The sequence below is a fragment of the Equus caballus genome, chromosome 15 (assembly GCF_041296265.1).
Source record: "Equus caballus isolate H_3958 breed thoroughbred chromosome 15, TB-T2T, whole genome shotgun sequence".
NCBI classification, from domain to species: Eukaryota; Metazoa; Chordata; class Mammalia; order Perissodactyla; family Equidae; genus Equus; species Equus caballus.
The window spans coordinates 74,429,963-74,442,291 of NC_091698.1; the positions used below are offsets into that span (position 1 = coordinate 74,429,963).

General features: G+C 34.4%; 1 protein-coding gene across 18 annotated transcripts in view; it reads left to right on the forward strand.

Annotated features, from left to right (window-relative positions):
* Positions 1–12,329, forward strand: part of MAP4K3 (mitogen-activated protein kinase kinase kinase kinase 3) — a 208,625-nt gene that overhangs the window by 167,608 nt on the left and 28,688 nt on the right. For all 18 annotated transcript variants that reach the window (XR_011426116.1, XR_011426112.1, XR_011426106.1 and 15 more), the window contains 4 exons: positions 2,897–2,957; positions 3,041–3,158; positions 7,464–7,522; positions 8,505–8,608. Coding sequence is in view for 6 of the 18 variants with exons in the window: in XM_070235542.1 (XP_070091643.1) it covers positions 2,897–2,957; positions 3,041–3,158; positions 7,464–7,522; positions 8,505–8,608 (342 nt within the window). In the remaining 12 variants the exon portion in view is untranslated. The remainder of the gene's footprint in view (positions 1–2,896; positions 2,958–3,040; positions 3,159–7,463; positions 7,523–8,504; positions 8,609–12,329) is intronic.

Sequence of the window (12,329 nt, forward strand, 5' to 3'; positions counted from 1 at the left end):
AAATCCCGTAGGTAATGATAATTTCTTCATAACCAAACATTTCTATCTTTTCTCATCACAACTTCTTTTTAATCAGATTTTCAGACAAGATCCTAAGCTGTATGATATGCTATAAATCTTTTAATCTCGAAGAGCTATACAGAGAAGTGGCTGAAAAATACATAAGAACTAGGGAAAAAAGAAAAAGGTCTTGTTATTTATAATAGTAAATAATTCAAAAGTGTAATATTTTTCTTGGATATAATGAAATATCTAAAAATTATATTACTGGTAACAATATTAATTGTAAGGAACAAGACAAACTTCGTGCATGGGTGGGGTAAGCATTTATCAACCTCTCACTTAAGGGATTCTTAAGTGAAGGTACCATCAACCCCAGGCAGCCCCTGTCTGCAGTAACTCCCCTTCTTAGGTGCTCCAGCATTTGGAATTACACTACTAGAGTAATATTTTCTTAGCTAAACATGCCTTCAAAGTGAAACATTTTCCCTCCCAGAGAAAACCTATAAGAGTAGAGAATGAGTAGATGTGAGATCCTAAATTTTTTCATTTTACTGTGAAATTGATTGTTAGGTTGGTTTTCTCTGTACTCTAGGGGAAAGAAACTGGGTGCATGAGTCTGCTAGATAGGGGAAGATGCTGAAAGGTGAGAAAGAAAACAGGGTCTTGACTTTAAATTTTTGTCTGCTTTTATTATGTGTGGCTGACATTTGAGTACTCAGCGCATACCAGTCTTCTAAGCACTTTATGGGAGTATCTTGTCTAATCACCACAACAGCTCTGTTAGGTACTGGTGCGCCAGCTTACAGGTAAGAACACTGAGACACAGAGATGAAGTAAATTACCCAAGGTCACAGAGTCAGTGAGAAAGCAAAGGCAGGTATGTGACTAGGCAAAGTGTAGAACCTACTCTTCTTAACTACTATATGCCTTTATTACATTGATTATTTCACCCAGAGCCTACTTTGCTAAAGGAAGCAGACATTAGAATCTAGAAAAGCTTTAAAGTTTTATTAAATGTGATTAAAAATGTAAATCTGAAGTGAAATCCAACACTTAATAAAACCTTGCATAAATACTTTTTCACTGTCCCTATGTTGATAATATGAAAGGAATAGGGGGATGGAGGGAGAGCAAAAGAGGTAAAGCGGCACATCTGTATGATGACGGATGACAACTAGACTTTAGGTGGTGAACATGATGTAGTCTGTACAGAAGTCGAAATATAATGATGTCACCTGAAATGTATATAATGTTATAAACCAGTGTTACCTCAATTGAAAAAAAATGACAGGAATTTGTGTCTTGCTCTGGGCTTTATATATGCTTGTATTAAGCTAACTCACTTATATTTACAAATATATAATCTCATAATAAACCATGGTACTAGAGAAGCTTTGGTACTAGAGAAGTACTTTTTAAGTATGTATTTTTATGGAAATAAACCCAGTCCAACACTGAAAATCAGTTTCTTGCTACTTTGGTAACATGTACTGCTGTGTGGCTTGAAACAAGTCATTGCCCGTTTCTCTGCCTAATTTTCTCAATGTAGCCAATCAATTTCCGATTCTGTTGTGAATGTTTTATGAAGCACATAAAGTAGGAAATGTTTGTTTATGTCCTGTCAGTCGGAGACACAGCTGTAGGCATGTTTCCAAAATTAAAAACTATATGATAATGCCACATTTTACTTGTTTGGAGAAATTAGGTATTTTATGTGAATATATTTTGCAAATAAATGAAACAATCAAGTTTTATTTAAAATGGATTTTACTTTGTTTCTCCCTCTTTTAATATTACCTCTTCTCTTTTAATTATTCAGGACCATTATTGTGACTTTGTGCTTTAATAAAGTCATGTCCTTAGAGGCCTATTGATTTGTTTCATCATTCATCAGTTTATTCTCTCCATTCCCTAACCCCATCCCAGTGTATCTTAGAGTAACTTAGTAGGACTTGCCAAAGCAAACCCAGCAACAAGCTTGTTCAATCAGAATGCTTTAATTATATTCGTCAGTGGTTCTCCAACTTCAGTATGCGTCAGAATCACCTGGAAGGATGGTTAAAACGTAGATTGCTGGGCCCACCTTCAGAACTTCTACTTCAGTAAGTCTGGGGTGAAGTCCAAGAATTTGCATTTCTAACAAATGCCCAGGTAGTGCTGATGATGCTCGTGCAAGCACCACCTTGAGAACCACTGATATTTATTATGAAATGTCTTAATGACAGCAGTTCTTTTTTCCATTCAAAATACATGGACTGTGTTCCATGAAATTCCCTTTTCTTTGCCCTAAATACTGATCACTTTCAGGCTTCCAGGGATGCCTCTCATTCTTAGGTAGTAGATTTCAGTAATAAATTCCATATATGTGTCCTTTATGGTTTATAAGTTTGCATCATTTTCTCTCCCACCTCTTTTTTCTCTATACCTAGTGTTTCCGTAGCCTATGTTCCACTACACCATGATCCTTTTTTCTGTCATACTCCAAAACCATGCATGTCCGTATACTTAGATAAGAACGTTTTTTGAGAAGCACGCAGGAGAGTGTTAATTATTTAACCCCAGAACCAAAATAGAGGACTAGACATTGTTTAAAAATGTTCTTTTTCCCTGCATAGTTTGGGATTACATAGTCCTTACTGTAAGGGAGACTTGAGCTAATCATGTCATATTGAGACTTAGATAATGAAATTAAATTGCTAATTTATTTTTTCTTCCAATATAAATGCATATGCATATCATCTTGTTTTAAATGCCTTATAAAATGAATTTCTATAAAAATATGTTTCTTTTTTAAGAACTGGCCTACTGATATGACAGCTTACATGGTAAATATGTACATATTTGCATTGCTGTTATCTATTATCCCTTGTAAACTTTGTGCTTTTTTTATCAGCTATTCCCCCGAAGGTGTACGTGGTTGTATGTAATGAACAATTGCTTACTATCAATATCTGGTAAGTCTTTTAGTTTTTAAAACCCTTACGATTGTTCCTGTTTATGTTATTAGCTTTTATGTCATATTTATTTTTTTCTACAGGTAAAGCTTCTCAGCTTTATTCCCATAATTTACCAGGGCTTTTTGATTATGCAAGACAAATGCAGAAGTTACCTGTTGCTATTCCAGCACACAAACTCCCTGACAGAATACTGCCACGGTAATTACATTTAATTATGTTTTCATCCTTAGAGATATTATGTTAATAATTCACTCTAATAAATAGTTATACTAAAGAAAGTGAAAAAGCACTCAGTTGGGGTTAGTAGAAGTCATGTGAAATGAAACATTGTAAGAAATACTGTTTTCACAAGTGCTTATTTATCACATTCTTCTAAGATTTTTTTACTTTATATTTTCCAATTACATCAAACATTTTCTTTCTGAATTTTTAATTCTGTTTTTCCACAAGGTTAAACTAATTTCTTCTGCAATGTGCTAGTAATTTTTCATCACTTGTATTGCTTTTGACATATTTGTGTTAATTTTAATAAAATCTGTTTTTCTCAAAGTACAGTTTCTAAACTCAGAAAATCAAAATTATTTATTAAAGGTTTTTATGTTAGACGATAAATATTTAGAAATTGAGGGATTTTGCTTTTCTACTTTCAGGGATTTTTAATTATACACTCTCTTTTGGTTATTTTGTTGGGCCTCGTTTCTTGACTAAAAGGTCTTCTGAGTCTGATATAAATTATATTTTACAAAAACTATGATATAGCCATTCTTCTTTTACAGTATTAATTATAAAGCAGCTAATGTAGAACCTTAGCTTTCACGTACCTTGAAAATCTGTTGTTCTCAATTTCTGAGTTTACAGTATAGCTAAGATTTACTGCTTTGTGCACAAAACCTTTTTTTTTTTTTTTAAAGATTTTATTTTTTCCTTTTTCTCCCCAAAGCCCCCCCGGTACACAGTTGTGTGTTCTTCATTGTGGGTTCTTCTAGTTGTGGCATGTGGGACGCTGCCTCAGCGTGGTCTGACAAGCAGTGCCATGATTCGAACTAACGAAACACTGGGCCGCCTGCAGCGGAGCGCGCGAACTTAACCACTCGGCCACGGGGCCAGCCCCCACAAAACCTTTTTAAAAATTAACCTTTTTGATGAAAATCATTTAAACATATACTGCATGCTTTTCTGTCTTCTTGAAATAGATTACTTTGAGTTTCGTTGGATCTTTTCATGATGACTCGGAGTTGTGATTATGAACTTGATTTATTATCCTGTACTCTCATATTTGTAGTGGAGTTAGGGGTGTTGCCCCAAGAGTGGGGTTGGGACTTTCTTTCTTCTCATACAGTTTCTCTGTCCTTCTTTTTCCTCCCAGCTGCCATTTTGTGCTGCTGCTCTTCTCCTACTTATAGCAAATCTTCATGCAGCTCTCTCACTTGCAAATCCTAAATTCTTGGGGGCGTGGAAACTGACCACCAAGCTTTAAAAGTATATATAAGATACAAGTGAAGAGCCCCCAAGGAATGTAAGGCACATAAACTTTAATGCATTCATTTTTTTTTTCTCTCAGAATAGAGACTTTGTAGCTTATTTGTTTTTAGCTGTATTCAGTTCTTCAGAATTTTACTGAATATACCAAATATACAAAAAGTATCCTAGTATATAGATGAGACAAAATTGAGTATTACCTCTTCCTCTAAGGAGTTTCCATATAGTAAAATTTTTACCTCGTAAGAGTATTTTGCCTCTAAGCTATTATTTCAGATATTTTGTTGCAGTCAATCTTTAGGGTCAGTAGCACGTACCAGTGTATCCTTCCTACTTTCTTCAGTTTTGTTATCTAGAAATCAATTACTGTAAAAATCTACTTTGAATTCTCTCATTTATTAGCAGGAAATCTGAAAACCTTTTTTGCATGATTATATTTTATATATGTATTAGTACCATTTCTTCCACCATATAGTGAGCACAAATTAAACTTCCTTTGACTGAGCATCTTGTAATGCCTTGTGGTTCTCATTATAAAGATAGGTACACATTCTACCATATTACATATCTTCTTTAGTAAAGTCAGGCTTTGGAATCCAGATAGACTTGAAATTAAATCCTGCATTGTTCACTTACTGGGTCTGGGACCTTGGATAAATTATACAACCTCTCCAACATATTCATCTGTACAATGGAACCAGTATAGCTGTCCTGCAGAGTCGTTTTTAAAAGGATAAATTATGTATGAAAAGTGGTCTCTGGTACCTAATAGGCTTTCAATAAGTAGACCTATTGTCATCATTATTAGGCATGATAAATTGAACTGTGTCTGTAGCAAATCCTAAAATATCCTACATTAAATACATTGAGAATGTTGGTTGACTTAGGATTCCAGTTAATTGGGTACTGGTAAATAAATTTTATTGCCTTTTTGTAAAATCATGACTAAAGTTAATGTAATTATTTAGATTACTATAGAAAATGATAAATTTTTATAACATTTCAGTATGCTGCCCACAACTCAGTTTTGAATAGTTCTGTTATTGTTAACTCTAAGCTCTACTTAATAGTGATTTTTCTTGTCTATGTAGTATTCTTCTTTTATGATCTTTCAGAACTGACAGTCAGTCTTCCTGAGTTTTGACTGATTCAGTAACTTAACCACTAAGTTAACTTTGGAAGCCAGGCTACAAGTTCACAAGTGTGGACCAGGAACATTAAACTTGTTGCCAGTGGAAATCTATCAGGAGCTTGGTTCACATTTTTAAAAACTTAAAAAGCACTTTGATTCAAGCAGTTTGCAAGAGTATGGGGAATTTTTGCTTTGTTTTAAGCTGTGTGAAATTGCAAGGTATATGAAAGGGGCAGTTTTATAATTATTAATCTAATTTATGAATTGAAATGTAAAACTTTTCCTAATATGAAGTTAGTCAAGGGGAACAATAAGGTACTTTAAGCAGAAATTTGAAATCAAGATATTCTTGATTGCATTGTAGTCATTGAGTGCCTCAGCATCAGACTAGTTTCTGTATCACTGTTTAAGTAGCATCAAAAATATTCTGTATTATTGTTTAAATAGTATCAGAAATATTCTAATTCACACAGGTAAGAACTTCCAGGTAGTAACAGTATTTAACCGCTTACCTTGCAAACTCAGAATACCCTTCAATTAAACTGACCCGAATCATAAATGAAGAGTAGTAGATTATTTTTTCAAAGTTGAATTGCTATGAACATTGCAATCAGACAGACTAAGACACTGAATTAGAGTATTTTTCCCTAAATTGCTAACTATATGACCTTGAGGGAATTACTAAATCTAAGCCTCAAGTTTCTATGCTATGACCTACCTCATGGCATTATTGGAGGGACTAAATGACACAGAAAATGTGAAATGCAGAACGTAAAGTAAGGACTGAGTAAACGTTAGAATGTTAAAACTTAGAATTATTATAAGTTTTTGTAAATGTAAACATCAGCATATAAAACATACTAAAAGCTAAAATTACAATACCTTGATGTTGTACGCTTGGTTATTTCTCAGCTGCCACTTGTACAGTGACAAGAACATCCATCAAGAAGATTCTTCTGAGCTTGTTTGGAATTATGTTGAGCATCACACATGCTTTACAATTTTATGTTGCCAGCAAAGCACAACTATGATTTTTTTTTTTTTAACTACCAGTGCAGAATAGTGTTCTAATCTGTGGCACATTTACACATTTAAAAGAAGTTTAAATATGTGTACAGAAGAAGTTTAATATGAGGTTTGCACAACTTGGTGCACTATAATGGAACAGTCTCCATTATATTAACTTTCATTTATAAAAGACATTTGAGTATATGTGTATTTTTTAATCATAGTTTTAAAAAATAATTTAAAATGGATTTTTACATATTAAATCTGAATCAGATGTTTGTAGAAGCCCTAAAGCACCTTTGCAGAAAATCTGCATCCTGCTTTCCCTGAGTTGAGAAAATGTCTAAATGAAAAGTTCCTACAAATTGTTTCAGTGTTAAGACAACTTTTTATATACCTTAAATTTATTATATGTGCTAAAAATATCTTTTCCCAATTTGTGGCTTATCTTTTCACTTCGTCAGTGATAATTTTAGGTAAACCGAAGTTACTAATGCATTCAACAAACTCTTTCAACAAAGTGAATGCCACCTGTAGTTTGAGGTGCTAGGGATGCATCAGAGAAAAAAATATCAATGTTCATCAGTATTTTCCTGTATAATTTGTGGGGTTTTGCATTTTTAAAAGAAATCACAAGTAATAGTCATCTACAATCTAAATATTATATAGAGTTTTTTCCTATTTAAATCCTTAACCAATCTGGAATTGATTGGAGGAGGGATGAAGAAGAGATCCAATTTATTCTAATTATTTTTAAGAGATGACCTATTATGTCAGTACCAATTTATAACAACTCATCCTTTCTCCACTGATCTCTAACAGCACCATTATCATTTACTAACTTTGCCTACATGTATCATATGTTTATTTTCATTTACACTTAGGAAATTTGCTGTATCAGCAAAAATCCCTGAAACCAAGTGGTGTCAGAAGTGTTGTGTTGGTAAGTAAACTGTCCAATAACATGTAGCTCTCCTGCTTTTGTAGAGTGGATAAGAAAACCCTGAAGCTCCTTTTTAACTCTAGTGTAAAACAGTTATTACTCCAGGACTTTCTGCTGGTAGTAGTTTATTTTTTCCCCTTAAGTAAAACAAATATCTTGGCCATTCTATCTTCTTGTAAACTAAACCTAATTAGTACCTTACCTTGATCATAACAGTTGTTTTGCAAATAATTTGTTAACTGGCTAAATAGAGAAAGTAGAATGACTTTTTATTACAGCACTTTATCAGACCGTGTTCTCCAAGGGGCCTGTTAGTTCTTGCTCACCATTCTGCTTAGTAATGGCTTATAGACTGCATTTACTCATTTGGCATGTAATTTCATGCCTTTAATATGTGAAACCTTGTGTTTGTGATGTAAAGATTATAGTTTCCCTGTTCACATACACTCGATTCAATTCCTCCCCCAGCCCCAGAACAACTAGCTGTTTTATTTGCATATAGCAAAAACTAAAAATAGTTTCCTTTCCTTCCCTTAAAAAAACTGAGGCAGTTCAGTTTTGTTATTTGTAAACCTGAATTTTGAGATTTGATCAATGTCTTGATGTTGTGAGAACCAGAGCATTATTGCCTCTGAACGTTCCTGCCAAAAGCAGCCTGAATCACCTGTCCCTAACGTGCTGTAGCTTGTCAGTCTGAAGTTTCTCCCCAAACCTTGGACCCTTCCTTCTGGATCTTGCTACCTCAGCTAATCTCCCTGCTGACGTCCTTCTTCCCACCCGCAACCCCGTTACGACCAGCAATTTTATCTGTGCGTACAAACAAAAACCCTGCAAGTGGTGAGGGAATATTTCTTTTTCAGTCTGCAGTCTAATTAAGAAATTGAACTGGCAGCCAGCTTTTGTTTGTTTTTGGAGCATGGAACTGTTATTGTGAGGACTTTGTATTATAAAAGAACTTATGTATACTTTTTTGCCTTGACAGTGAGAAATCCTTACACAGGCCATAAATACCTATGTGGGGCGCTTCAGACTAGCATTGTTCTTTTAGAATGGGTTGAACCAATGCAGAAATTTATGTTAATTAAGGTAAGCATGAAAGTCAACCTACGTCATTCTTAGTATAAAAGCTTAATTAAGTCGATTGTCCTGTTCTTTCAAAAGGAAAAAAAAACATGTTTTCAGTTAATTCTCAATTTAATGATTTTGGATTATGTGGCAGGGTAGTGAAAATCTGCCCTATTGTAAGGAACTCAGTTGGCCTGATAAAAGTTCTGAAAGAGACTAGAGAAATAGTTAGAGATTTGGCAGTAGGAGCTGGAAGAGCAGTAAAGTGTTCCTCAAATATATTCTCTTGCTGACCTGTTCCATCACAGCAGAGGAGCAACGTGCAGGTTGGTGTTTTCCCTAAGAGGACAAGGAGTAAACCATAATGAGGGGAAATTCTTCATTTCGTTCTATGCCTACCTATTAATTTGCCCAGGCCTTCGCATGGATGGTTTTTTTGTGCCTCAGTTTCTCTAGAATCTGTAATTAATGAATATTATTTAAAGTATTTAATATTACTCAGCTGTAACTTAAATTTTGAGGAAAAACTAACGTGAAATGTGTGAAGTACAGGCTCAGTCACAACAAGGAAATAGCAAATACATTTTTTAAAGCTGTTTTCTTTGCTATTTTATATAGATTAAGTAGTCTTATTTCATGAGCATTTGGTATCTCCATAGAAATTGAGGTCGGAATATAATTGGAGTGGAATTCTTCCTAAATTTTATAATATAGAATTAAGATGTTTAAAGCATTGACTTCCTGTTATTTAAAATTTTATAAATGACTAAGGAATTTATTTTCCATTTTCACATCATATTAACCTCAAAATTAACTAGCTAAAGAAATGAAAAAATACTTTTAAGAATTTGAAACACATTAAGGTAGTATTTCCACAAATAAATTCACTAAAACAAAAATTCTTTAAACCAAAAGCTGATCTAAAAATAGGGTTGGAGAGGGTAAAAGGTTTGGTAAAGAGGGGCACTTGTACAGTGACAGAAGGCAACTAGACTTTTGGTGGTGAAAACAATGTAGTCTGTACAGAAGTCAAAACATAGTGGTATACACCTGAAATGTATATAATGTTGTAAACCAGTGTGACCTCAATATAAATAAATAAAAATTTCTTTTGAATTAGAAAAATGTTTTTAAAAGTTGAGGGAAAATAGCCTTATAAATTGTCTAAAGCAGAGCTAGTGGATACAGCCCACTTTATGGTGAAAACTATTTTGTTCTCAGCTCTTCTTTGTTTTTGCCTGTTTGACAAAAGCATGCCTTATCCTAGTTGGAGTGGTAAAGTGGACGTAGTTTGACTTTTCTGTGTCCGTTTTCTTCTCCATCTTCTTCCTTCCTTTTCCTCCTTTGTCTCTTTTAGATGTCTTTCCTATTCCTTTCATTCCTAACCTCTAGCAAAAGGAAAAAGTTTCATCGTATCAGTTCATAGATACTGATAGTCTGATTAAACCTTAGTATGAATGAATTTTATCTGATATGCTAAACCACTTATCCTAATATGTGAATAAAAGACCCTTTTCTCTATTAAAGGAATTTTTCGTATTAAGAGCATGCAGGAGAGAATATATACATTGAAGACATTGGAAGCTTAAAATTTCCCTATCCATGTCTTCTCTTTTCCAGGTGACTGGTACCAGGGAGCTTGGCCTTGACTAATGAGGCCTATTGCCAATATTCTAAGATGTTAGACTTACAGTACAATTCTACTTGCAGGTCTCCTTCAAGACTTCTCACTCTTCCCACTTAAACTCCCTGAGCTGTAGGCCCTTATGCACCTCCCTCAATCTTAACCCAACTCTTTTCGCTCTCTGCTTCAACATTCTATGTGTATATTTTGTTTCTATATTTGACATTATTTCAGTTAGTATTTATGATATTTCTATACTACACAGTAATGTGTTCAAAAACTTTCTTATGTTTTCTGTATTCTTCCTTTCTCTCAATGACATTTCTGATAAAATTTTTGCTTCATTAGACTAAATTTTCATGAATAAAAGTTATAAATTAAAGACCTTCCCAGCAAACATTTATGTATTTATTACAAACCAGACACAGTGCTGTTTAACTAGGGAGACAAGGAATAGTCACTGCCTCAAGGACCATCAACAATAGCAGCTGGATTTAAAACTGTTAGAAGGGCAGCCTCTTCTGTTAATCATTTATACACATTGCTTAGTTATTATTGGAAGCTAAGTAAAAGTATTGAAAACCTGTTGGTTTTCTTTTTTGCTGACAAAAAAGATTAAACAGAAGCATTATTCTCTTTCTGTTTTACTGCTCTAACCAAATTTCAAAGAGACTTATTTAAAATGTTTTACCTAATTAAAAATATGACAGATTTTATCCACAGCATATCCCCCAGGTAATGGGAAAGCTCCTAGAGAGGGGGTTAGAGAGTATTGATGAAGGAATGTCTACATCTGTCTCCATATGCCTGTGGGCTCAAGGCCCTCCGAGAGTCAAAGGAAGGAATATGGGAGCAACAGGTGCACACAGAGCTTCACCTTCCAGCCACAAGGATCACATTGTATCTTTTAACACTTTAAGACTAGTTAGTATTTATGGTAGCCCCATTTTACCTGTTTATTTTTTCTAGAATTTATTTTCTTTACAGTTTACAGCAAGTTGCCAGATTTAAAAAATAAATCAAATTCAGTAGCTTTGTTAAATACTAGCAATAGCCACTTTGGAAATATAATGAAAACACAGCCCATTTATAAGAAAAACAAAAGGAGCTGGCCCCGTGGCCAAGTGGTTAAGTTCGCGTGCTCCACTTTGGCGGCCCAGAGTTTCCCTAGTTCAGATCCTGGACGCGGACATGGCACCGCTCGTCAGGCCTCACTGAGGCGGCGTCCCACATGCCACAACTAGAAGGACCTACAACTGAAACATACAACTATGTATTGAGGGGATTTGGGGAGAAAAAGCAGAAAAAGAAAAAAAAAGATTGGCAACAGTTGTTAACTCAGGTGCCAATCTTTAAAAAAACAACAGCAAAAATATAAAATATATTAAGAGTGGATTTAGTAAAATATGTGTAAGACCAATATTTTTTGAAAAACCACCTTTTTCATTGTGAAGAACATTGCTAGCACCTCAGAACTCCCGTGGCACTCCCTACAAGTCAGCTCCCTTATTTTCCATTTTTACTATATAAGCATGCACTCCTAAACGTTAGAATTAATTTTACCTGATTTTTAACAGCATGTAAGTGGAATCATAAAGTATATATTCGTTTGTGTCTGGCTGCTTTTGTGCAACATTACATTTGTGTAGTTATTGGATATAGCTATAGTTTGTTCATTTTCATTGCCCTATAATTCTCCATTGTGTGAATTTGCCATAATTTTATCCATTCTACTGTTGATAGGCATTTGGGTTACTTCCAGTTATTTTGTTATTCTGAACAATGCAGCTTGTGAAGGTTTTTTCATGTCTCCTGTGCATGCGTGTACTCATGTTCTCTGGAATATATAACTAGGAGTGTTACTGCAAGGTCCTAAGGGATGCACATCTTCAACATTAATAGATAATGTAATTAACCAATGTGGTCGCACCAATTTATAGTCCCACCATCATTGTAGGAGCATTCATTTGCTCCTCTCTGGGTAATGCTTGTTACTGTTCTTTTTCAATTTCAGCCACTCTGGTGGGTATGTATAGTCTCATGGTTTTATTCCCCGATTACTAATGAAGTTAGTGTTTTCCATCTATTTTTCCAAACTTTCAAAGTATAAATTTATTT